The following is a 26747-nucleotide window of genomic DNA, read 5'->3' on the forward strand; positions in this document are numbered from 1 at the left end:
TGTTTGGACTTTGTACGGTGCGGGTAAACGTCTCAATCAACTTTTTCTTCTTCTTTTCTTTTTTTTTCTCAATAATAATCCACAGACTTGAGGCTTCATGAAATTATTTTTGATGAAGTAACTTTAATACTTGATTTTAAATCCACTTTAATCTTATAAATCTAATTTATAATATAAAATGTATACTAACTAATATAGTAATATAGTAAGAAATGCGACTATGTGAAATTATATTAGTAGGAATAAGTTCTTCAGTCGAGGTCAAAGAGAAGTGGATTTCTCCTAGTTAAGAGACTAAGGGACTTTTTTGGTTCCACAATGAGCGTCAATGTTTCAGATTTAAATCCGTTGAACAACATTGTTAGGATCAATCACTGCATCCGAAATAACTACTTTAGATATCGATGCTCCCTCACGATTTTATTCTAAAAAGACGCCTTGGTAGATTAAGGGAGGATAAAGTATATAAACTGTCTTTTATCTCGACTTCTGAGCGATTTGAAACTATATTGTTCCATTCACTAATTTGGGTAGAATCACCGTTGAGAAGATTTGAAATGGTCTAAAGGAAAAGAGAGGATTGTAGAAGGTGCAATGGAATTAAAAATAAAGGTTGCAATGGAATGGGACCCTTGTGTTGGCCACTTTATATTCACTGTTAAGTCACGCACCGTTAAGACTTTGTTGGATATCTTCACCTTCCTAAACTAAAATACCATTACTTAATTATTGCAAAACTCCTACTTTTATATTCCTCCCACTATTTCTCAATAATATCAATTAATTTATTAAGTTACTTTATACCTCTTTTAATAAAACGTACTTTTGTCAACAATTTTTGTATCAACATAATTTGTATAATAAAATATAAATACAATTCTTGATGTGATAAATATACTTTCTATTTATTGCTTTCTTTTAATATATTTTTTATAAAAGTTAGTATGAACTTAAGTATAATTGTTTTACTTTTTTAAAATTTTATTTTACGACCAATACTTAATTTTAACTGTTTTTTCTTTTAATTCGGATTAAATTATTATAATTACGAACTAAACATGTAGTTTCTTCTAGATTCGATATTATTATTTAATGACAACAATATACTTGAAGTTTTCATTTTTCTTAAGTTTATTGTGTAATAAATATACTTTACTCTGTTGCGATAAATTAGTTTTTTAGAAGGAATTTTTTATTCGAGATGTTGGCATGTGATTTCTGGTTAGGACATATCCTAATTCATAAAATTGTTTCTTATGAAAATATACATGTGTTACTAGATCAAGGAAAATATAATTTTCTATAATGAATTTAAATAGTTAAGAGGAAATATTTATTGAAAAAAAATTATTAAATCTGAAATACAAGTGCAGAGTAAATATTTTATTTTATAATAAAGTATTATAAATTTATTGAGTTAAACGAACCAAAAAAATATATAGTTATACTTTGACGAGGAATACTTTGTATGACTAACAAATAGGATCGTACTATTGTTGATCTTATTTTGAGCAACACAACATTATGACATTTATTAGGCATAGCAATGAAATATTATCATGAAAACCATTTTAGAGTATTTAAGCATTAAAGAACATACAATATATATTTATTTTGACTACTATCAACAATTCCGTTGTCGTCCAGCGGTTAGGATATCTGGCTTTCACCCAGGAGACCCGGGTTCGATTCCCGGCAACGGAATATTTTTTGTTTTTTGAAAATGGTTAAATTTGTCAATCTAAAATATTATTTATTTAATTTAAAATCTCGAATCTCAAATGTGATTTTTAAAAAAAGTCATATATTTATATTTTTAAATTTTTTTATTCTGTCAGATTATAAACAAAATTTAGAATTCGTATACTTATTAAAATCGTGAATGAGATATAGGATTTTAATTTTAATATATAAATTAATAAATAGGAAATTATATAAGTTTAATTTATTATTTATAATTTTTTAATATATAATTAAATTAAAATATTTTTTAACTAAATAAGTTTTTATAACATATTATTTTATTATATAATTAAAGAATGATTTAATTTCTAGAAAATATTTTTTTATTATATACAATTAAAAAATTAAATACATTACAATTATTTTGAATTTTTAATGACATAAAAAGAGAGTTTCAAGCTCTCTGATTTTTTTGTGCTCATTGTTTGTTTGATATTTCAAGCTCTCTGATTTTTTTGTGCTCATTGTTTGTTTGATATGTTATTTCCCACTAGCAACATTCTTTGATCTTTATCTATAGGCATATTTTGAAACCTTACAAAGTTTAATTTAATTTAATATCAAAGATTATTAATCTCCTTATATGGACTGAATTTCATCCTAGACCCACATGCGTCAGACCAACAACAAATATGTTAGTAATAAAAAACAAAGAAAAACAGTTTCAAAACAAAATGGCCAGTCAATCACAAAATCATGCTTACTTAGTAACTGCTAAGAAAAATGATAAAATAACTGGAATACCCAAAATAAAATAATAAAATTGAAAAATAAATATGAACACCAAAGGTGGTTTTTTTGGAAAAATATATAAAAGTATAGATTATAATCCTTGAAAACACTGGTTTATCCGGCATATCTGAATTGATATCTTTATTTTAAAATACATTCCAACTAGAGTGCTGTAAGATGTGTCCCTGGATGACTGTAAAACTATTACCAAACTGTTGATTTGCAGTCATTATCTAGAAATAAAAAAACAAGGCTTCTTATTGAGCACAGAGATGAATAAAGTCACGGGCTAAGACGTGCAGCCCGTGTTGACATTTGAGATAACAGTGTGAGCTCTCCAAACTTGGAGGAAACAAAAGCAGCACAGCCATTCTCCGGAAAATCGCACATAAAAGATAATAGAGAAAAAAGAAAGAAATTAAGCCTTGGGCGCTTTGTCTAGCAAAACATTATCCTGAAGGTTAAGCTCTGCGGGCGTTTCTTGACCACCACCTAGTATTGAATCATATTCCTCACCACGAGGAGCAAATTTCTTGTGAAGAACTTTTACAAATTCAGTCTCCTCTAGTTCTTTTGCATTTTCGTCAGCATGAGCCTGAGCCAAATTGGAATAATTTAAGGCAGATTGTGAGAAGAAGGTCATTTCATCTTCTGTGAGCTTCCTCAGGAACCTTGCTGGATTACCTCCCCAAACCTGCAATTAAAAGCAGTGTTTCAGTTTTAAGATACAAAGACAACTTCATGCCTGATACAAATAAATAAGATGAAGACCTTTTGAACCATCCATTTAAATTAAGGTCCTAGTGGTTAGACAACTATCTTTATAACTCTAAGAAATCATAACACGTGTAACTTCATTTAATTTAAATTTTCAAGAGACAGAGAGCAGAACAAGGCACATTCCCATTCTCTCCACACAAAAAAAAAAGGTTCATATATAAACCTCTCCATAAGGAATCCTCGTATTCTGCCTAACAAGGGCTCCAGCAGCAACCATGGCATGTTTCTCGACATATACACCATCAAGCAAGGTTGCACCCATGCCAATAAATGCCTCATCCTCAACAGTACATCCTTGTAACACAGCACTATGACCTAAAATCAAAGTGTCAAAAACCTTAGATAGAGTAGAGTTCACACTAAAACAATGCTTAAGTCATTCACAGAATAATAATTCATCACATTCACTCACCAACAGTAACATTATCTCCAATGATAGTTGGCAAGACTTTTCCACTTAAATTAGACTTGGCAACATGAACAAGAGAATTGTCTTGTATATTAGTTCCAGATCCAATAACTATGCCGTTAACATCACCTTCACACAAAGCATAATGTTCAGTCAGAGGTAGAAAACAGTGAGAGAAGCACAAATATTGGAAAGAGTAAGCTGGGAAATATCAGTACCCAACTCCCTGATATATTGAGTATGCAAATATGCCTGTAAAATGATTGAGTACATGCATATAGCATTGAGAGGTAGTACAACAGTAGTCTTTCACACTCCATTCGAATGTGAGTTGAAGCAATGAAAAGCGAAGGAGGTAACAAACGTCTGGTCATACTATCTTACTTAGAAAGCAAAAGGAAATGCATTGTAACTTCATGCGTATTGGATATGCTTTTGATAATTAATTTTGAATCAACATGATTTATTGAAGTAATTCTGAGTAAATGTGCGCTTGGAGTAATGTGATTTTTATGTTTAGATTAAAGATATTGGAAAATTGGTTTAGATACAAAATACAGCTGGGAAACTTGCAATCAAAATTGATTTTGGACAAGTAATTGCCCAAAATGGGTTTTAAAGTGCATACACACATTATTATGTAGGCGTCTCTAGTACTGTAATTCCAGTACTGTAATTCGTTAATTTGAAATAAAAATGCATAAGATGAAATCTTAAAAAATAAATTAATATAACAATCACATATAAAGAAACAAACAAAAAAATACAAATAAGAGAAGTAATTCATCATGCAACACAAGTTTGACCGACAAGTGCAATAAAGAAAAAATGTGTCAACGTAGACAGGAAACGGAACTTCGTCAACTAATCTTCAACTCTCTTTTTTCTGTTTTGATGTTAATATTCAAAATACTGATATAAGAAAAAAAATTAATGAAAAAACTAAGGTTCACGTTTAGCAATTTTAGCTTCTCTTTGCGTGTGATGTGTAAGTGTCTCATTTGTCACTTAAAATTTATCATAATTATCTTTGTCTTATAATTTGACATTCTGGAACTGAAGGGACGTGACCTTTCAGGTTATTGTAAATTATAAAATGAATGTTGACACCAAGGATTGACATGATGACTCGCATTAGTGTTGATGCAAAAACTATTGCTAACGAAATCAACAAGACTGGAGTCTAAAACTTGGAATCATGTTCTACACAAGCGTGTATCCAACCATACCCTTAGTAAGAAATGAATTTTTAAATCCGTTAAGGCGAGTGTTCAGATATATCAGAGATACACTTACACATTTTGGTCCAGTTTGAATAAATTTCTAAATTAGTACTTATAGAAAAAGAAAATAAGAAGAAAAAACGAACGAAGTATATCCATAAGCTAAAACTAACTTTTACATAACCTAATTTAGAAAAATTCTCTCAAATCAGCTTTTCCAAAACCTTATTCTAACTTGTGCACGAGCTGACTTTTAATTTATGAGAGAAGTTTATGACATTGGTTGTTTCTTGCAAGAGCGGAAAAGTTTATTCAAAGAGACTATTTGAAGGAAAAAGCTCACTTCAGAAGCCTTGCAAAAATTTAACGTTTCTGTTAAGCAAATAAATTACCACCGTCACACCAGCCTCACTTCATCCTAAGATATGCATTTCAGACAAATACAAATACTGATAGCGTATGAACATTACGATTCCAGCAATTGAAGGAGAACCAAAAATCAATTAAAACGGTTCCACATTCTCGTATTTGTATCAAACAAGCGTAAAATAGACAAACCTAGACGTTCACAGGAAGGCTAATCTCAGACGAAGCAAGCAAACCCTAATCAATGAAAATAAAAGTTGGAAAGAGCGACGATGGCGGTAGGGTTTACCTCTGAGAACACATCCGTACCAGATGGAGGAAGCTGGACCAACGTGAACATCGCCGAGGAGAGAGGCACTGGGGGCCACAAACGCATCCTTGTGAACGGAGGGACCTTTGTCGAAGAGATTCATCAGAGGTCGATGCCTAGACACTGTAAATTTGAAATCGAAATAAGAAACATTGAAGATTGAAATGAAACCCTAATTAAATGGAAATGAAGAATCGAAGGAATTCATACGCTGTTCTTGGAAGAGATAGTTGCCCTGGAGGCGAGAGCCGAGGCGATCGATGGCTTGGCCGGTCTCTCGGATCCAAAATCCGACGGCGTAGAAAGCTCTGCCCAAGGTTCCCATTCTGCTATTGCTAGTACTTCTCGCACTGCCGCCTCACTTCTACTCCGATCTTCTCTTCTCTTCTCTCTCTCCGTCTCTTCCACCTATTCTTCTTCTCTCTTCACTCACACCTCTGATTTCCAGAAAACTTTTTCATTATTTACATCAATTTTGTATAGACCAAATTAATTTATTAAAAGTCATTTCTATAAATTAGATTTACCTTTTCAACTACAACAAATTCACCTTCTTACAAGCACATTTTTTGTGCACCTCCTTTGAAATTAATATTTTGTTTTAAGAAAAAAATAGAGTAAATATTCATTACTGGTTAACTTTAGGAATTGAGAACAAATATGAAAAGTTTATAATTTTCTTTTTTCATGTTAAAAATTAACATTACAATATTATACGTTTTTACCCTAAAGATATATTTTAACTAAAGTTGAAACGAGTTTTATTTGTTAACAATTTTTTTATTGACATGATAAAAAAGCAACTTTTAACAATTTATATAAAAATAATAATTATATATCGAACACATTAGATTTTAACGTTGTGTTTGGATATTCATTTGGATTCTTTTAAGCAGAAAATTCAAGTTTTGCTGCTGTTTAGGTTCAATTGGGATCTATAATATCTGAAATTTTGAAAAAAAATCATTTATTTAGTTTTCAACCTAAATCAATAAAGATGTAATAAATATATATAACTAAGTGAGAAAAACAATCAAATAAGGATAATAGTTATTATGTATCCAAATTTTGTTTCATCTTACCTTTGTTCTATTTTCTTGACATTTTTTTTTTATCCCATCATTTGTCATTTCTATCATTTTTCATTCTATCTTTTCCTTTTCTTATTTCTCTTCTATTTCTACTTCAATCCACCGATATGTAAAGTAGATGTGTATTTTTATTATAAAAGCTTATTCAATTTTCAGTCTGAAAACTTATTATTGTAATTTATAAGAACATATTAAAAAATTAATAAAACTATGGTTGTAAATCATTTAAATGTTAAAAAAATTAGTAAATAAACATCCTCAAAATCTAATCCAAGTTAAGTTTCAAGTTAAAACTAGTATGCGTGTTTTTGGAGAACCGTATACAAATTTAAAGGAAAAACGCATAAACCATTATTGCATTGAGAAAGTAAAATCAAAAACACTAAAAGAGGAGTTTGCTTAAGCGGAATATGGGCTTCAATATTTGAAACGAGTTCATTATTTGGTGGCACTACAACTGCATCTCAAAGCAGGAGTATTAGACACTACTGTGTCAAGTGCCGAGCAGCACATGTGACATAACACAATGGAACGGAAATCGCAATGTTTATGATGTTTCACTCAAATTTTACACAATTGATTAGAGATCACCGAAATTGGCTGTTGAGTTTCTAAAGAAGTTAGTGCCTCAAGCTCTCAACTATGTAAGCAGCATACAAGTCCCTGCAAAAGGAAACACCCATTTTAAAAATTAAAATTAGCATTCAAGATTAGTGCCAAGTATCCAAAAATAGACATAAAAATTGAGTTGCGGAAGGAAAGTAGCTCACATGGAGTATTTGATGGCATCCACGGCAGCTTCAGCTGGTAGAAAGTCCTCAACGTCAACCTTTTTGTTTTCATTCTTCTTGTCTAGTGCAGCAAGCTAAGGATACACGCAGAAAACCAGGGGATGTGGCATTGATAGAAGAAAATCACTTAACAGTCATAAAAACCTATGGGAGATTTAGTGTGTTTGGTTATAATCCATCAGACACTCCTTGCAAGAGTGACAATATAGAAAATCTTCAAGTAAAAAGTTTTTATATTGGCCTAATCTTCTTTAGGCTCTATTCCAAGAGAAAAACTAATTGTCAATAACTACGCAATGAGATGCATGTGGTTACTGGTTTTATGTACAAGTGCAAATAACAGGATACACTCCTCAAAGAATCTTCTGATTTCAGCTAGCCGATGTGGAGGAAGCTCCTTGATGTCCGTGTAATGACGGAACTCAGGGTCATCAGCACAAACTGCTATGATCTTGTCATCCCTCTCACCCTGTAGTAGAAATAATTATAAAACAATTTCTCCAAATTTTTACAAATTGGTGACAAAACTATTCAAAAGTTCTGTGATGCCCAAGGCAAGTATAAAGTGAACAAAAATTGCAGTTCCCTACACTCGTGTTGACATAAATTTAACAATGTTCCTTGCAACCTTCAATTTTATTTCGTTGCTCGCAAGGAACGAGCATCCATCTCAATCTAACACTCTCTTGGCTAAAAATGGACTAGGGTTCGAAAGGTTAATGGTGACAAATTTCACCATGTCATGCCAACTACATGGTTGGGCGTGGTTTTGTTTATCATTTCAATAGACTACAGGACACAAGTACTAGCAGGGAAGCAAATAATTAACTAACATAACATAGCCTTTTTTTTCCCCGAATAAACCCTCTCACCCTCACTTCTATTTTATCGTCCAATGCAAATCTTAATGAAAAACAGAAAGCAAGGACGAGAGAACTTTTACCTGGTCAATCATGGGCATTAATCCTATAGCGCGAGCACGAAGGAAGGAACCAGGAAGCACGGGCTCCTTCTCAGAACAAAAGTTCAAATTTTAATACAGTTAATATTTTGGCCAGAAACAGACATTTCTGCCATGTATCAGGAACAGATAAAATTTAACCATAACTACCTGCATTAGAACCAGCACGTCCATAGGATCACTGTCTTCACAAATGGTTCTTGGGATAAAACCATAGTTGTGCGGGTAGACAACAGATGAGTAAAGAATCCGATCAACCTAAGTTGTTCAGCTCTTTCGTTAGTGTGTTATTTATGCTTGAGTACAGACAGGTAGCAATGATAAGTTTGGAAACGATAAATTAAAATGAGAATACCCCATTAAAAGAAAGTCTTCCATATTTTCCAAACACATCAAAGCATAAGGAATGGAAGAAGGGCAATGAAAGTAAGAAAATCGAAACCGCACCTTTATGAGTCCACTTTTCTTGTCCAACTCATACTTGACCTTACTGCCTTTGCCAATTTCAACCACCTGCCATGGGAATTGATTTATTTCTCTATCTTAAAGTTTTTAGAAAACAAGAGTTCAATGAAATAATCTCTGCAGATAAAATGTAAGATTTTATGTTCCAATCTGTTGGTGAATCGCCTAAATTAATCACAGCCTCATCTCAAATATAAAATGAGGATTTCGTTATCATCTAAAACTAAAGTACTTTTTTTTCTAGCTGCATTCACTAAGGGTACAAAATCTGCAATGTTTGAATGATTGCCAGAAGTAAATAATATAAGCCCCAAAACCCAGATGACCATGATGTTGCCAGAAGAGTACTGACGAGGGTTCTTTTTTTCTAAGATTTGCGATAAGTTACAAAACAGTAACAGCTTACACAGTTGAAAACTGATGGAGCTCCTGGTCCTGCATGTAGAAAAACAAATTTCAGTCCAAATATTTTTTTTTTTTTGAAGAGGAACTCTTGAATCACAATAATTTGCTCTCACCTAGGAGAAAACAAATAAAACAGATTCTTTTCCTAAAAAAACATACATTCATTAAAATTAAAAGTGACACCAAAAAAATTGGAAAGAGTTGGCGTACCAATCTCTAAGTCGTGCCAGGGGTGAGCAGCAACAGTTCTCCGTGACAGAGAAGAAAGTATTCTTTCATTGAGCTTAGGGTGAGGTAAACCCGAATTCCATGCACTTGAATCTTCATGGTGAGCCATATCAACTTACCTACATCATCATCAAAACCATCACACACAGAGAAGACACTATTAATCCGAATCATTTCAATCAAAACAACAATCAGAAGAATCCACCTCAGTTCCTAACAGGATTGATTCCCAAATACCTAGCTAGGAATCTGTGTGTACGAAAGCATATAGTCACACAAAAACCGATTCAATTAGACGTAGCTAACTAACAGAGCATCAGGTAAAAAAGAAACCCGGGACCTCAAAAAGTAGCATTATTTGCAAAATGGTGATTACTTTTTTAAGGTCTACACATGTTGCATTAGATCAAGAAGCAAAAGACGGAGGCGAAACAGAGAATAAAAAGCGAATCAGAAAAAGGGTAAGAAGAAAAATAGCAGCAGAGTGAACCTTTTGCCTTGTTGGGTCCAAAGGGTTAAGGAACTTGCAGAGATAGAGACATATATAGAGAGAGACTAGGAGGTGGTGGTGGGTGAAGGTACGAAACAAGTGAAGAATATAACGGGCAATGTATGTATCTACGACACGTTTCAAAAGCTAGTCGTTGATTGAATCTGTGTCGTCTGATTTAAGTGGGCTTCCATCAGACGGCTACGGATGGAAACGGAATATTTGGATTTCGGACAGCGTCAAATCACCATCTTTTTCTTTTCCACTGTTCTGCCTGCTCAAAAAATTATTTTAAAATCAAATTATTGATAATTAATCCACGTGTGTATATAAATATATATGGTAAAATTTATTATATTGTAATTAAATAAATAAAAAGTTGAGTTGAACAAATTAGAAATTTGAACCTCTACCCAATAAAAAGAGAACGCGTTTGTTGACTACTCTGACCAATCATGTGTATTTTTTGGAAATAATTTGGCTAACAATTGTAAATATATTTATTTTTAATAATAATATATTTATTAAGTATAAAACTGATTTCAATACAAAATTATTATCATAAAAGCATAACTTTAAAAGTGTAATTTTTGTCATGACTAATCGTGAGTTACGTAATAACACTTGTAAAAAATATTAATTAATCCATTAATACTTTTTAAAACTTATAAATATTTATTTTTTTATTAGAAGGCATCTTTTAATTTGACAATTTAAATTGAGAAAGTTAGAGTAGTTCAACTGTGGCATGTTCCAGAATATATGAATAAAAAAAATGAAGCCATATTGAGATGCTTTTAGTGAAAGGTACACATCAAACAAATATGCATTATAATTATATTGTCCCAGCTTCAATTATAGCGTTTCACAGGTGACTGCTAAAACTTTTTTGCTGAATTTAAGTTTAATTGCTAATTTTTTAGGATAACTTTTTTTATTAATAAAATCCTACACAAAGGTTCAAGTTGCTGATTAAGATCATAAATATATCGCCCCAAAAATCACTCCTTCTCTAATATCATGTATAAATACTTCCTTTTTTTAGGAATGTTTAACATTTTTAATCTATCTAACATCAAAACTCACATGATAGATGTATTAGTTTCTTACCATTAGAATCATCACTATCTTTTAGTTGTAGCAAACATGTTGTCTTCTTTCTTATTATTGTTAGTTACAATAGTAATTTAATTTATTTTTTAATTTTTCTTTTACTTTCAACTTTGATCTTACCACTCTTATATATGATACTCTTTGATTTTATAACATTCTTTTTTGGTGTGTTCTTATTGTATTTGGACTTGTAGTTATATTTTTCAAAGCTTTTGGTTGTTTTACTTGCTTCCTTGTCTTCATAGTGGTGGAATCATAAATTACATTTTTTGTTTTCAACTTTACTCATAAGATTGTATATCTCTGGATCAATGCATAACATTCTTATAAATCAGGTGTCTCATCTTTACAAAAGCATAAACTTGCTCATTCAGTCTTATAAGGAATGTATGCATAATCAATCTTTCAAATGACTTCACATCATTAGACTCATTTATAACTAATTTGTCATGATGGTCCAATTCTCTAAAATTTTCAACAAACTACTATAATATTCATTTAAGGTTCTATTAGTTTGTTTTTCGAAAAATACCCTTTGTTTAAGGACAAACAGCTTTAGCTCATCACTTCCATCATAAAACATTTTTGACAAAACATTCCAAATATTGAGGGTAGTGGGTAAACAAAGATACATTTTCATGATTTATGACTTTATAAACATCAACAATCATCTTTTTGGTTTTCATCATATACAATTTTTTATATCCATCTTTTTTTTTTGAGGTTTCACCTTTCCGCAAATGTAAGATAGTCAATTTTGGTCATAACATCAAGGATTAAAATTCATGATTTTTTATCATTTTTGTGCAATTTCATAAAGATTACAATAATAGATAAATCGTGTTTAGGATTGAGGACTTTGTATTAAAGAAGTCATGTTTTATAAACACAACTTGAACTGTGATTACGAAAATCATGCATTACAAAGATAATTTTGTTTTTTTTTTCTTCCATAAAAGTTATGCATGATGAAGAGGATTTTCAATATTTTTTAATTAAATTTTGGTATGAAAAGTATGACTTTAATTATTTTATTTTTAATTGAAATAAAACAATTAAACTAATTTGATGCATTAAAAAAATTAAAAATATTTTTTATTAGGTATAAGTTTAATATATTATTAAAAAGTTAATCAAATTAAAAGTTCAAAAATAAAACAATTGAAGTGATTTATACACGACTTCAATTAAAAAAATTGAAAATATCTTTTATTAGGTGTAACTTTAATATATTATTAAAAAATTAATCAAATTAAAGTTTTTTTAAAGGTGCACAACTTAGAAGTGAGAAAGAAAATAGATCAAAGTGGTTTTTGTCGTTTTGTTAATTTCTTTACGAGATTACACTAGTAAAGAAACCTACTCGTTAATAAATTGGTAACAAAATTAATATAACCCATTGGTTCATTATGTACTTGGAGAACACCAATGTGACTTTTAGATTGAACAATTAATTTTTAATGTCTTTAGTACAAGATCAAATTTAGAAGAAATTATTAATTTTTTGATAAAAGATTTTATGATTTCTATATCACTTCAAATTTATTTTCTTTAGTTATCCTTAATAAATGTTATAAGTATTTGTGTTTTGTATTAATTAATGGTGTTTTTTTATAAAAATAATTAATAATAAAAGTTAATTTAGTAGTGTTAAGAAGTGAGTTTTAAGCCTAACTAATCTCATAAAATCGGCTCAATAAGGTGAGGTTTGCACCCACTTACATACTAAGAAAAACTATAATATCTAGTCTACGTGCGATTTCAACACACCCCTCACGCCGATGCTACCAGGAGATATAGGTGATGTCCAAAGAAGTAGTTTGGTAATTTTTTTTTAAAATTAGTTATTTTTACCAATGAGTATTACTCAAACATTTTACCAACACAAATAGCTAATGAATTAACGTCATGTATATTACTCTGAGTAAAGTGGTGCACTTTACTAAAAATGTGGAGAATTAGTTCCACATTTCTGAATATAAGACAAGAAACAGAATCTTATTTAAGTACTTTCCTTTCTGATTTTTGTTTTGACAACGTTCCTACACATATTGCCGATTGCCAGAGTTTTTTCTGCACATGCTCATGAACTTCGCCACAAATTCTGCAGAGAAGACCATATTAGTTAGTCATTAATGTTATACCCAAAACAGCAAGTCTCACTAGCTCATTCAGGGAAGTCATGCACATTATGTTAGAACCTATAAATACTATATGCATACAACAATGAGTACAACTTTTTGTATTCATTTCTTTCTATCATTATGACATGCAGTAAATGATAAACAGAAGAGAAATAGGCAAAAAAAGAAAATTGTTATGCAGTTATATGAATCATTGTATTATATACGTGTAACATCTCTCATTAAGATCCCTTATTGTGTTATTTTTTCAAGGCAATCTATATGATTAGAAGGGTTATTTTGTCTTACCTTCTAATTTTAGTAAAGCTGCTATTCCTGGTGGAAGTCTTCTGTCCTGTATATTATAAACTTTGGTTACTAATTTTTCCAAAAAATACACATAAAAGGGTGGAAGAGGTTGCATAGAACTAGAGTGAAAAGGGTGAGTAGCATAGATATCTTAAAAATATAATTTATCATGTTGATATGTTTATGTTGACAACCATGCACCAGATTACAACTGATACGATCATAACATCATGCACCAGATTACCCATCACAAGCTATGGAGGGAGAAACTCACATAATAGGCATGCCAGTAGTATAACTCTCTTTTTAAGTTGGCTTCAATTCTTTCTAGGAGATGTTCTACGAGTTTCTGCATATTTGAACAGAATGTACTTTATGCAGTAGTATTTTGGTGAGTTGAGTAAATTATTTATAAATTCTTCTTCCTTACCTGGAGAATCAATTTCGGCTGGACAAAATCTAAGAGAAGCATTTGAAATTTCCCTCGAATTGAGAGTAAGCTGATAAAATCATAGCAAAATTTAAATTGATAATTTTCAATTTACATGAAGCATGTTAGTTTTATTATAGAAGATAAGGTGGAGAAATTTCTTGCCGTGAAAATGATGGATCAGCCAGGATTTCTGTGGCAACTTCTATTACGATCTCCTCCCATACAACTGAAATTGGTTGTTCTTCTGAAAATGGATAGCTGTCCATCATAGTACCCCATTTAGTCTATGGAGACAATTTTCTTGGAATGTTAAAATAAATGTTTCCAATCAGAAGTTCTTACTTGTGTGCTTTGCATGCTTCAAGAGCCATGATTGCTTTTCTGAGGTTCTGCTTAGATTTTGTTGCAATCTTCGCAGCAAAGTTCATGGACAGATCAAAATTCTCATTCTTTGCTATCTGCATAAGAACCTCAACAACCTGTATAGTTTAAGATTCATGAGTGTTAATTAATTTTGCTTTGTCGACACTAAGTTAATTCCTTCTTAGAAGTTATAAGATGATCTAGAAAATAAATACATATACTAGTGAAAAAAATCACATGATTTGCTATGTCCTAGATTGATGTTAACTTTTACATATTCCAAAATGTGTTCTTACTTCGTGAGTTTGAGGAGCATCAACTTGGATAGTTTTGAACCGATTTTTTACAGGTTCAATAATGTCTGCATCATCTTCACAGCAGAGTACTAATTTGCATACATCCGAATAGCGGTCTACAATCCATTTGATAATGTGCTGGATGTTATCTACTGCTTTGTGGACCTCATAAAGAACCATTACTGCAATCCAGAGAAACCAGCCACATTAGCTAGGTTCGCATTAAAGGATGAATCTGTTCAAGAAGTTAAATAAACAAGTAATTAAGCTACTAACCTTTAAAATCTGACTTGAAATTAATATTGCTGACTTCAGGGGCAATCGCATATATATTGCTAATTTCTTTGATTAATCCCATTAAAGCATATTTAGCATTTGGTTCAGAATTTACATCTAGCTCCATGTGATGAGGACTTGATGTTATGGGGACAGACACTTTCTTAAGCCTTTGATCCTGTCAATTTAGTAAAAGTACTGTGACTTAATGGATTGGAGATGCAACTTATTGAAATAAACTCATAAGCTGCTTTTTAGTTTGTACTTATCATATGTGAGAAATCTCTACCTGAATAGGGAAGTGTCTTAGATCATGAGATAACTGCAAAAGGTCTAATAAAGTGAGGTTAGAAGTACAAAACACGTCTGAAAGGAAACTTATGGGAAGAAACATACATTACAACATGCATCACCATATATTTCTCGAAGAAGAGCCATTGCTAGCTCTCTTTTCCCGGAACCAGAGGGTCCTTTGAGCAAAATATGAGGGCAAGAGCCATGAGACACCTGAAAAGTAGGATTGTTACTATTCTTCAATAAAGTAATCTGCGTATTGAAAATTTGTATTGAAAGTTAGTTGAAGTTACCTAAAAAAATTCCAATTCTAAGTGAAGAACATTAACAAAAAAAACACTTAACTCTAAATATCTAAGTTTTGTTCACATGAAAACTAAGATGTTTTGACAAGACATAAGAAGTTGAGTAAATTAGCAAATTTGTGAGGCATGAAAACAATTAAGGGACAGAGGCACATGTGAGTATTTGGAAACATACCAATTCCTTCAGAAGTTGAGCTTCTTGTCTGTTGCAAATGAAGCCATTAAGTGAAGCAGGTTGGTGCTTATCTGCCAAGAATTGTGGGAGGCTTTCCACTACCACTGCTCTCTCAATGTAAGAAGATTCGTCAATAGGTCGACGTTCAGGAGATTTTGTAGTGGTTCTACAGTTACCTGTTCTCATGCAAGCAAACCATGTATCTTTCTGGTTCTTTTGTCTGTTAGCTGTGAATTTCCTCATGCTTGCACTTGTCTTTCCACTACCTTCGCTTGTTACACTACTTGGCTTCCCAGTGCCACTGCCCTTTCTACTCGTGGAACCAGAACTCACACCCGTGGTTGATTGAGACAAGATATTCATGTTAAGATCACCATTATTTCCTTTGCATTCAGATGGGGTTCTCGTGGCGTTCACCGTTGGCCTTGGACTGAAATACTCGCACTGTTGGAGGCGTTTTGGCAACGAAGAATTCCTCCCTTGCAAGGCATTGCATTCACGAGAAAAGAAAAGGTCACCGGGTTGAATGGAATCAGTGCTTTCAAGCACCGATGAATAATCACTTCTGGGATCTTTAGATAGCTTCACCTGTGCTATCATTTCGTTGATTTTTCCAACCGAAGGCGCTTTGAAAGGAGAAACTCCTCTTTGCTTTGGAACAGTGTCATTGCTTATCCCTCCATGGCTGCTCTCTTGAATCCTCAATCTGGGAGCAGTCACTGATCTCTTGTTGTGCGGCTTCTCAGTTCTTTGCTCCCTGAAAGGGGACACAGTTCTTCCAAGGTCAGGTCTCGGCAAGGGACTTATATTTCTGCGTGTATCCAAACCTGATGAAGCAGCAAAATCTTCTGCCACGGGAAGTTTATAGGGTGATTTGCTATTGTGTCTTCTACGTGGAACTGAAGCTGTTGAAGCTGATGAGATTTGATGTTCAACCCTGGAAGGGTGCCTTCTGTGTAGTGCTGCCATGGGACTTTTGTTCATTAGAGTAAGTGCTTTTGTTTCTTTTAAAGTGAAGTTTCTTCTTTCTCTTTCGTGGCGTGGAATCTCTTGCCACTCGGTCTCAGTGTCCGATGGCTCATAACCACTGCGTCCCTTCTTCGTTGAGTTTGGAGTCTGAGGAAATCGGTTATAATAAGGTGGCGACTGATCCATCTATGAACAAGGTTCTTCACTGCGCTCAAACAACAACTAATGAAACTAGTACTGAAAGAGTGGGGTGGAATCTGATAAGAAGTAATATAGTGAGAGAGAGAAAGAGGAGTTTGATACTTTGAGACGATGCTGCAAAAGGGTATCTTCCAACGCAAGGAAAAAGAAGAATTTGGAGTAGAAGCACGATGGTTTCTAAATGAGAGGCATTGGTGACGATAATGACAACATGTTTGTACGAGGGTAGATGAAAAAAATGTGTCGTTTAGGCCATTGACATTTACACGAGGTTGTCGTTTTCTCCTCTGGCTTTGGGATGTTGCATATTACAATTTACATATGCCTGCATATGGCGACGACATTACCCAACTTTACTTGGTTATCAACGTTGTTCTATCCTGGTCATGCTCAGCTTAGTTAAATTCACCATTTTATTTGCTTAATTATGCTTTTATTTAACTTCATTAATTTGTTTATATTATTAATGTTGGGTTGGGCATAGTGAAAAATTGTAACTGCTTTTCTCCTTAGTCGGTCGGTTTGCATTTCAATTCCTTTTCTTACAAGCTCATTCCTCTTCTCTACTAGCTCTATCCTCGGCCTTCACGTAATTCAAACTCGGATGGTACCTGCGGAAAACACTCCGATGTTCAAATCAACTTTAGTATTCGACACTCGGTATACTCAGTACTCTATAATGACGTTTTTTGGAATATGTGTTATTTATGAAGCTTGAGTAATGTTTATAAGTGTATTACCTAGTTCTTAAATTGTTGATTAACCTCACTAACTCTATTTAAACGTAAGTAGATTTGTATTATTAGTCAGCAACCGAATCTGAAACATGATTACATTCGTACGGATCCTATCAGTACAATTAACACTTTAACACTTTGTTAATTTCTTATCATACCATGAAGTTATAGTTAATTTTTAAAAAGTATGTATTTAATAAAATTTCAGACGAACTCATCCAATTAGTTGCACATTCACAACGTCGTAGTTATATGAAAAAGGAATGGTAAAAAATTGTTAATTTTACAACAGATAATTAACTTCTCGATCTTCTCATTCAATAAATTAGGTTGGATAAAATTGTATAACATTTATAAAACTGTATATATTTAATATAATAAAAATAAAAATAACATTTATATATAATGACGCGACCAATCAATAAAGTAAAAAAGGTGAAGATGTAATTATGAAATCAATAGTTAAACAAAAATATTATATGTTGTATCGATTAAAAAGGATAACCTGGTAATTCCATTTTAAATATTCAATTAATTTTTTAATTTGACTTAATTACATTTATTTTAAAAACCCGACCTAATTTATATTTTTAATGTTTTATGAGCGTTGATATCCAGATAACTACTACATAAAAAAAACTATATAACAGGGTAGAATGAGAAAAATATATAGACAATTTTTTTTAACTTGAAATAATAAATATAACATATATAGTAAATAGTTAATAATAAACATGATAATTTTTAGCCTTTTATTGAGACCATTTTATGACACAATCGTTATACCTTACACTATTGCAAAATAGTTAAATAAATTGGTTTAGAGAAAATTTGTAATTAAATTATTTTGAAAATATATAGTTAAATTATTATGATTAAATATTTTTATTTTGATCACTTTATAATTGACGAAAACATAAAATATGTATAATTTTAAAACTTATGTTGCAAAATTATTGATATATTAAAAGCTTAATAATAAAATTCATGAAATTAAAAGCTTATTGATAAATTGAAAGTTCATTTGAAAAATCTATTAAACTGAAAACTCAGTAGTAATAAAATTTAAAATATGTATTATATTTTATTTTAGATTAGAAACCACCTCACATTCGTTACACAGTCATATCTTAGTAATTCCACACTAAATTGACGGGAAAATAAAATATTTGTAGTTTTAAATCTGAAATGATAAAAATTCACAAATAAAAGTCGTGTAAAATAAAACAAAAAAAATAAAATAAAATAAATATATATATATATAATTAAGTGTTTTTAGCTTGCACCTAACTTCATGTTAATTTATAAAAAAATATTTTTTTTTATGTATTATACAGAAGAAAATTGTCCAAATATATTCCAAAGTTTATATATAATTAGGGGGAGTTGAACTAAGAATGTTTTCATTTTTTGTAGAAATTACTGGGCAAGAATAGCCTTTTTTTTGGGCATTTCTATTTTTACCTCCATAATTTCCTTCTGCACCTTATAAATATTAAAACTCTCACTTTACTTTTATGGTTTATAAAAAAATATTTTTAAATTGTGAAATCTAAAAAAAATAATAATAATTCATGAAAAAAAAATTTCAGGTTAGAAATGATTCATGGATTATACAATTCATGAATTTTTTATTTTTAAATTGTGTGATAGAGAAGTTTTTTTAACTTATGAATTACACAATTTAAAAATTATTTTTTGCATAAAACTCTTTTAATTTGTATAATTCAGTTTTTTTTTATTTCCACATTGTAAATTAAAAAATCATTTTTTAAATTACAAAATTTAGAAGTTAATTTTTCATTAAAAAAACTTGTAAATTATGTAATCCAAATAAAAAAATTTGAATTTCATATTCCAAAATATTTTCTTTGTTTAATTATTTTTTTTCACAATATAGAATAAAGTGGTGGCAACAACAAGTGGTAGTGATGGTAATGAGGCAGCGGGAAGGGTGGTAGTGGCAACAAGTGGGTTAGTTTTGTCTTTTAACTACCGTATTGCGGGTCCACATGAAAACTATGGGATGAAGAAAGAAATGGGCTCTTTTTTGTTACAGTTCAAAATTCGGCTGTTTCTTCCTGCACCTAATAAATTTCTTCCTGCACGCTATCATTTTCGAAGAAGACTATTTTACCCCTTTTAAAATTGACTTATGAATTACTCTTTCTGAAATATTTTCGTAACATATTTTCTGGAATATAGTTTATTAATTCCGGATTTATCTATTCAAGAAACATTTTTGCTTACGGTACCTCTATTTCGAAATTACCCAAAACTGTAAAAGGATATTTTTGGTATTTCAAAGAGTGTAGGGGTATAGGAAGAAAAATGTGGGGCTGCAGGAAGAAACTCCCTGTTAAGTGGGTTCCCATCTCTTCTTTCCTAGCCCAAATTATATGGCCCAGACAGTGCCACAGCTACGTTTTTTTTTTCTTTAATTCACTCCAAGTTATCAGGATAGTAAAAGTTGTTATCTTACTGGATTTATGTTTATGTAGCATAGATATTGACACGGACAGAGATACGACACGGACACGCAGATACGTAAAATCTCTAAAATGTAGGACATAGGGACACAAATCTATATATTATATAATTATGAATTATATAAATTGACAATAAAGATTTATGTGCACAAGTATGTTCTAGATTATTTTTTGGACCAGAAAGATGTTTTTCATGACTAGTTCACAAGAATTTGTTTCTTATTTTTATAATCATAAAAACAATTTATACAATAAAATTTGAATTTTTAGAAAATTAATGTATTTTTCCTTTTTAAAATTGTGTTAGAACCGTACTAGAATTGTCAGAAATATAACAAATACTTTTTGAATTTGACACTCCATAGATACGTGTCCTATAGGTGTCATACGAGTGTCGGTGTCCGATACGAGTATCGGACACTGACACGCCATTTAAGAGGAGTATTCGAGCTTCATATTATGTTCAAATTGCTTACTAAATAAATTAATTTAAATTATATTTAAAATTAAATATAAATAATATAATTAATATAGTGTATTTTACATTGAATTATATTTGAGATCCTATAATATATTAATTTTATGTGTTTGTGTTGGACCTGTGTTAGTTAGTGTTGAGATAGTTATGAGAAGATCTAATTTTCACATTAAGTTTGCGTTAGACAATTACACATATCTTAAAAAAAGTGAGTGTAACAACAAAAAGTCTTAATCACATATAACTCTTACCAAGTCAACCCATCTATTGCAAAGTAACTCATTCCTAATTTATAAGGAGGGTTTTTCCACAGTGTTAGGGCGTCAAATGTCAAAAACATACGCTTGTTGAAAAACCTATGATTGTGATTCGCCACACAATTCAAAAGTACCCATTTTCTTAGAATTTAAATCCTATAAAATTATATAAAATAAACACGTTATAAAATTTAAATCTTATCTGAATTTTAATTTTATTTTGAAAGCTCTCTCCTAACGAGTCAGTTTAACAATTTGAGTTATCTAATAATAATTAAAGGTGGTTGTTCAAACTAAAGACTTAATTGTATGGTGGTATAAAGGAAATGGAGAAGAGGATATTATTGATAAAAAAAAAATGTATAAGGTAGAAGAAGTATATATAGAGATGCTACATAATAATCACATCTAAGGTATTGTCTACTTTGTAGGTTGGTGATTCGTCATGATTTTGTCCTTAAAAGACACCTTGAAGGGTGAAGGGAGGAGAGAATATATAAACTGCCATTGGCCTCGATTCCTGAGCGATGTGGAACTGTATTGGCATATGAGAACAAGTTTATATCAATTTGAGAGAAATAGATCTATTAAAATATGCAAAGTATATCGTGGAAGAAAAAAAATTAAAAATTGGAAGCTAAAGAGCTTTTAATTTTAAAAAAAATTATCAACAAAAGATATATAATAGAGAGACATATAGAAAAAACATATATAAAGACCCTTATAATAACATAAATATATGTATGGTAACGTTGTTATTTGCTATCACATGGATGCTAATAATAATAATGTTATAGTAATTGAACCGACCCATTGAGTCTTAATTAATAGTCTAACCTATTCTATTATTATATAGTTTTATAATCAAAAGGTCAATTTGTTATTTTCACATTTTTTTTAATTAAACGCTTTGACCGGAATTATGTGTCTTTTGAAAATTGAGTCTTGAGAAAAATAAATAAATAGAGAAGTTGGTGGAGATTTAGAAACATTTTTTCTAATACATAATTCCATGTGTATGATGTCACAGAGAAGAAATTTTCTTCCTTTTACAAACTATATTGATTTGACTTTGAATAGTGTGTTGCTATATCTTGTAGTGCTTGTTTACGACACAAATTGTTCAATAAATAGTTTTTTTTATACTTACAAAGTTTTTTTTCTGTCGTGATGCATGCAAAATTTAGATTGGAATAATAGATTTAATTAGTAAATAAAATAATATATCTGTAGATGTTTTTGTAATTGATGAAATATTTGTCTTATAAAAAAATTGGGTTCAAGATTACTTATATTTTTTTTTGAAAGAAACGCGTGTGCTGAATTTAAAATTTATTCATATAAAATCATTTCTTTATTATAATAGACTTCCATCTAATATATTTTTAGAATTCTTTATTTTTTATAAATAGGTATAATATACTTATGTATCTTTTTTTATTTTTGTTAATATATAAGTTTTGTTATAATTACTCATATTTTTGTATTTTCTTTCTTTTATATTTTTTTAATAATAATATTTTTTATGTGATAACAAATAATTATTATTATTTGATGTGTCAGTCTAACTAAAATGTCAAATTGTATAATGATCTTTTATAAAAAAAAAATAAATTATATTCAAACACAAATTTCAAATGCTAGAGCTTACAATATTTTTATACTAGCATGCATTTGGATTGAATTTCATTGTATGTTTGAATTAAATTCATAGAACACTTTTTTTTTATTATTAAAAGTGTAATAAGATGGAGACATCAACCCACTTCATTATCAACATTTTTTTTTTCTATAATTTATTAGTATTATTTTAAAGGTTATAAATGAGCAAGAATATTTTTACTACCTTTTTTTTTATCTTGGTTTAAGAGTTAAAATATATTTATTAACTTTTTCAGTGGGAAAAATTTAATAACATTAGTTAAGAGTTTGTAAACACGAAGTTAATTCTAATATTTATTAAAATACATTAAAAAATCCAAAATATTTGTTACAGATAAAAGATATTTTGGAGATCATGTAAAGAAGATATTAATTGACAATTACTTCCAACGATATTAATTAGTTAATTAAATCATTTTTTTTTTGGAAATACTTATCTTTCCCTATAAATCAATAATTTTTTTTTTGTAAGTTTTCAACTTGGAAAAGTTTATCATCAAAATAAACTTTTTTTTTTCTATTTCTTCAATATGACAAGAACGATGTTTCATTTTTACTTATATGAGAGCACGAAGAATTAAAATTATGTAATTCCTAATATTTTTTGAATGTTGGTATTTTTCTAATTTTGATATTATTTTATACATATTTGAAGAGTTTTTAGAGATAGTTGTATACAATTTAATTTATTTAAGTTATTGGACTTTGTTTGTTTGGTCCAACTTTACTTTTCTATTTCAGCTAGGTGTTAGTCTTTTTCTTATATATACACCATGTATTTTACTTTCTAATACACAATTAAATAAGAATTTTTTTTGTATTTTCTTTTCTCTGTTTTTCTCTCATATATGTTTAAGTCATTGTCTCTTTTTCATTTTCAATTAGAGTTCATCAAAACCTCCATTTCTCCATTGCGATTACGTGCGCTCCATTTGATGCACCACATCCGACAAAAAATATTCATCTCATGGTATCAGAACCATTTAAAACCTATCTTAGCGAGTGTTTGTTGGGTCTATCGTGTCACCCGCTATCAGACTATTATCGGACCACTTATAATATTTTGTCCCGCGCATAAATTGTCACTCTCGACGTGAGGGGTGTGTTGGAGATCCCACATCGGCTCCATATAAGAATATTTGATTATATATAAGTGGGTGTAAATTTTATCCCATAAGTCGGTTTTATGAAGTTGAGTTACATTTAAAGTCGATTTCTTCAAAAGTTTGAAATAAAACAACTTTTGTTTTGGTTCGCAGAAAAGTGAGAATCAATTCTGGTGTGCGGCATAAACAAAGTTTGTCTAGTCATGGATCATCTTGCAGAAAACTAGAAATGAAAGTGATATAAAAATTTGAAACAGAACGTGGATGACGCACAAACAGTTGTACCCATTTCATTATTATTTCTCAGGGAGAATATTACATCAATGTGGAGATATTATTGTTGAAGACAGCAGAAAAAATAAAACACAAGTTATGAGAGTAACAAATAATTTCAAGTACAGAGCCTGCAGAGGCCATTCTTGAAAAGAGCATTGGTTTGTCAGATTTGGAAAATCAGACAAATTGGTTCAAGTATTCATCTACGGTTGAGTATTTAACGTAAGGATAAGCCTCCGAAGCTTCAATATCTTTTGCAGGATCAATCTCATACACTGCATCTCCCCTTATCTGCTGTGAGTGATACAACGCCAATAGATAATTGTTCGGGAAAGATGACTCTGCACAAAAGTATCAACAGATGCTTAATTTCACACAATTGATGCAACCAAAACGTGTACAAAAATGAATCTGTGAAGTTACTGTAACATACCCTGAATATCCTTGAGAACCTTTTCCTCTGGAACATAGATTTTCTCAAGAGTCTTTCCAATTTTTTTCTCCCACAAAGATACAATCTCATTCAAGGTCAAGTAGTTGGCAGGGAGCCTAAGGTGAACGGTTTTGTTCAATGCATTAGGGTCATTCGCTGCTTCGATGGTGAAACTCCCCACATCAGCCTCAGTAATATATGCTCCTGAAACAACATACATGTAAACATTAAACAAACCTATTTATAACTAACTGTTTCGTTTATAACTAATTGAAACAAATTCTACATTATAATTAACTACCTTTGACATTGCCATCTCCTTGAATGAATATCTTGTCGCGAGGAGGAACAGTGATGTCAATCTGTGCTAGGTTACGTAAAAAGTAACCGGTAAAAGCATGACAACACAGGTAAGTGTAAGGAACTCCCTCAGCTTCAATTATTCTCCGGATTTTTGCTTTTTCCTCAAACACTTCTCTCACTGGTTCAACTGAGTCGTGACGATCCACATCCAGTCCAAATTCAGATGGGAAGAATCTCTGTTGAATAATGGACACTTAATATGTGACAATATATAGAAGGATTTATATATGGAAATTTTTTTGCATGAGCAAGAGTGGCACCTTGATGTTTCCAGCTTCTTTTATGGCTGCAATGATCTTCACCTGGTCTTCTATCAGGAGTCTTCCAAATGAGCAGATTACGACATCAACTTGTTTCATTGCGTTGACCAGACTTTGATGATCATTCATATCTCCCTGCAGAGATAAATGAGTGTATAATATAATCAGTTCAAAAAGAGATGAAAACAGAAAATGGTAAAAATGATGATGAGAGGAAGAGAAGAAGGAACCTGGATTAGAAAAGCTCCAGAATTTTTGTAGTTCTGAAGAAGCTCCTCCCTGGTTTCAGGATTGGCGGCTGTGACGAGTCTTGGCTTGTTAACAGTGGGCGGAGTGTCCCTAACCAAGACATAGGTGGGATTTCCTGCCTTCAAACTTGCCCACACAATGTGTCTTCCAATGGCTCCTGTGGGTCCCAGAACAAGGATTCTATCTTTTCCAGCCATGAAAGGATATCACAGTGAAAGCAAGCACTTAGCAGTGTGTGGTTTTCTTTTTTTGCAGGTAACTGATTAAAGCAAGAATGGCTCTGTGATGCATAGACAGCAACACTCTGGTTGGTATTTATAGGGCAACCAAGTTTGGTTTTTATGTGCAGTTTTTGGCTTAAATAATTAGTGTGATTGCATAGTTTCTCACAACTTCAACAAATATCCATTTAGTTTGCGTCCAGTTTCTGAATTCTTAATCAACCATTTGACTGTGGTTGTTCGTTAAAGGTGTGCTTACAAAGAGCGAGACCCTCTTCACTCGATGACCAAAACAAATACATTAATATCAGTTATTCTCACTGGCATGAAAATGAAAAAATATCTAATAAATTTAACAAAAAACATATAAAAAGAGAGATTAGGAGCCACCGTTTAAAAGAATAAAAAAAACTATATGTAGGTACAGAGGAAACACAAATCTTAAACAAATTTTACTAATAACTATAATTGCTTCTAATGTATTTTGATGACTCTGATGTTTTCTGTATTTTAATTTATTGTTTTAAAAAAGTTTGAATGCTTGATAAGTAATTTGGATTAAAATGGATCAAGAACTAGTTCAAACGAAATTATTAAAGGAAATTTAAAATTATTTCTTTTTAAATACATAAAATTTTTAAAATGATTTTTGTGATGAAGCAATAGAAATTTGTGCATTTAAGATGCATTGTTTCACGTCATTTTTATACTACGGTACTCACAATTTTACTCATTTTAAGTCTTACGGTACGTGCCGACCAAAAAAAAATAAATTCTAGTGATACGTACTTTTGGAAAAAGAACAGTGCGATGTAAGACTTTGAAATTTATAAAGACATTCTTTATAGAAGATAAAAAATAATAATTTACTCAGAACTTTCAAACTTAGAACACATATTCTAACTTTGGAAAAAAAAAATCAATATAAAATTTAAAAATTTAAAATAATTTATATTTATTAAAAATATTATTTTATTCCTACCAATCCAACTCCTATGAATTTTTTTTTTTTGAATAAAATTCCACATGTTGTTATATATATATATGTGTGTGTGTGTGTGTGTGACTTAGTGACAAGTTCTTTATTTTTTCTGCGAAAGATGAGTAAACCAACCACCAGCGTCAACAACTCAACATGTTTAGGTGCGTTTTCGCATAGATTTTTATAATTGATTTTTTAAGTAAAGTATGCATACCTTTCAGAGTCTATATTAATTAAAGACTTAAATTTCAGTTCATATTTTTTAATTTGACTCCATAATTTATTTGTTTATTATTCCATATATATATATATAACACATTATTAACAACTTCGATCATATCCTAGCGATTATTTATTGAGTTTATCAGACCACCACCCATAAT

The 26747-nt window shown here is 30.9% G+C and overlaps 4 protein-coding genes and 1 non-coding gene across 6 annotated transcripts; 1 reads left to right on the top strand and 4 right to left on the bottom strand.

The window, feature by feature from the left end:
• The first annotated feature begins 1632 nt into the window (after positions 1 to 1632).
• Positions 1633 to 1704, top strand: TRNAE-UUC (transfer RNA glutamic acid (anticodon UUC)). The gene has a single exon. It is a non-coding gene; the product is annotated as a tRNA-Glu (tRNA).
• Positions 1705 to 2588: 884 nt separating this feature from the next.
• On the bottom strand, positions 2589 to 5929 carry LOC137810246 (gamma carbonic anhydrase 1, mitochondrial). Its single transcript, XM_068611419.2, has 5 exons — positions 5774 to 5929; positions 5543 to 5686; positions 3668 to 3793; positions 3419 to 3570; positions 2589 to 3169 (listed from the first exon to the last, which is right to left on the bottom strand). Exons 1-5 carry the CDS (start codon positions 5886 to 5888, stop codon positions 2894 to 2896), a joined length of 813 nt encoding a protein of 270 aa, XP_068467520.1. The 5' UTR covers positions 5889 to 5929; the 3' UTR covers positions 2589 to 2893.
• Positions 5930 to 7059: 1130 nt separating this feature from the next.
• PPA2 (pyrophosphorylase 2) lies at positions 7060 to 10138 on the bottom strand. 2 transcript variants are annotated; one of them, XM_068611420.2, is made up of 9 exons: positions 9995 to 10138; positions 9487 to 9623; positions 9278 to 9306; positions 8854 to 8919; positions 8557 to 8664; positions 8389 to 8454; positions 7794 to 7914; positions 7425 to 7506; positions 7060 to 7317 (listed from the first exon to the last, which is right to left on the bottom strand). In XM_068611420.2, the coding sequence occupies exons 2-9, from the start codon at positions 9611 to 9613 to the stop codon at positions 7275 to 7277; spliced, it is 642 nt and encodes a 213-aa protein (XP_068467521.1). In that variant the 5' UTR covers positions 9614 to 9623; positions 9995 to 10138; the 3' UTR covers positions 7060 to 7274. The 2 variants fall into 2 exon arrangements, with proteins under 2 accessions (XP_068467521.1, XP_068467522.1); XM_068611421.2 differs by having other exon boundaries at positions 9710 to 10021.
• A 2859-nt stretch (positions 10139 to 12997) lies between these two features.
• LOC137809588 (uncharacterized) lies at positions 12998 to 16908 on the bottom strand. Its single transcript, XM_068610701.2, has 11 exons — positions 15682 to 16908; positions 15304 to 15414; positions 15197 to 15229; positions 14908 to 15085; positions 14632 to 14813; positions 14315 to 14451; positions 14135 to 14230; positions 13970 to 14039; positions 13814 to 13888; positions 13540 to 13585; positions 12998 to 13211 (listed from the first exon to the last, which is right to left on the bottom strand). Exons 1-11 carry the CDS (start codon positions 16834 to 16836, stop codon positions 13150 to 13152), a joined length of 2145 nt encoding a protein of 714 aa, XP_068466802.2. The 5' UTR covers positions 16837 to 16908; the 3' UTR covers positions 12998 to 13149.
• Positions 16909 to 23845: 6937 nt separating this feature from the next.
• Positions 23846 to 25660, bottom strand: LOC137810250 (isoflavone reductase). Its single transcript, XM_068611425.1, has 5 exons — positions 25143 to 25660; positions 24913 to 25047; positions 24591 to 24828; positions 24290 to 24493; positions 23846 to 24197 (listed from the first exon to the last, which is right to left on the bottom strand). Exons 1-5 carry the CDS (start codon positions 25356 to 25358, stop codon positions 24034 to 24036), a joined length of 957 nt encoding a protein of 318 aa, XP_068467526.1. The 5' UTR covers positions 25359 to 25660; the 3' UTR covers positions 23846 to 24033.
• Between the last annotated feature and the right edge of the window lie 1087 nt (positions 25661 to 26747).

The sequence above is a fragment of the Phaseolus vulgaris genome, chromosome 2 (genome assembly GCF_051622355.1).
Source record: "Phaseolus vulgaris cultivar YP4 chromosome 2, ASM5162235v1, whole genome shotgun sequence".
Lineage (NCBI taxonomy): Eukaryota > Viridiplantae > Streptophyta > Magnoliopsida > Fabales > Fabaceae > Phaseolus > Phaseolus vulgaris.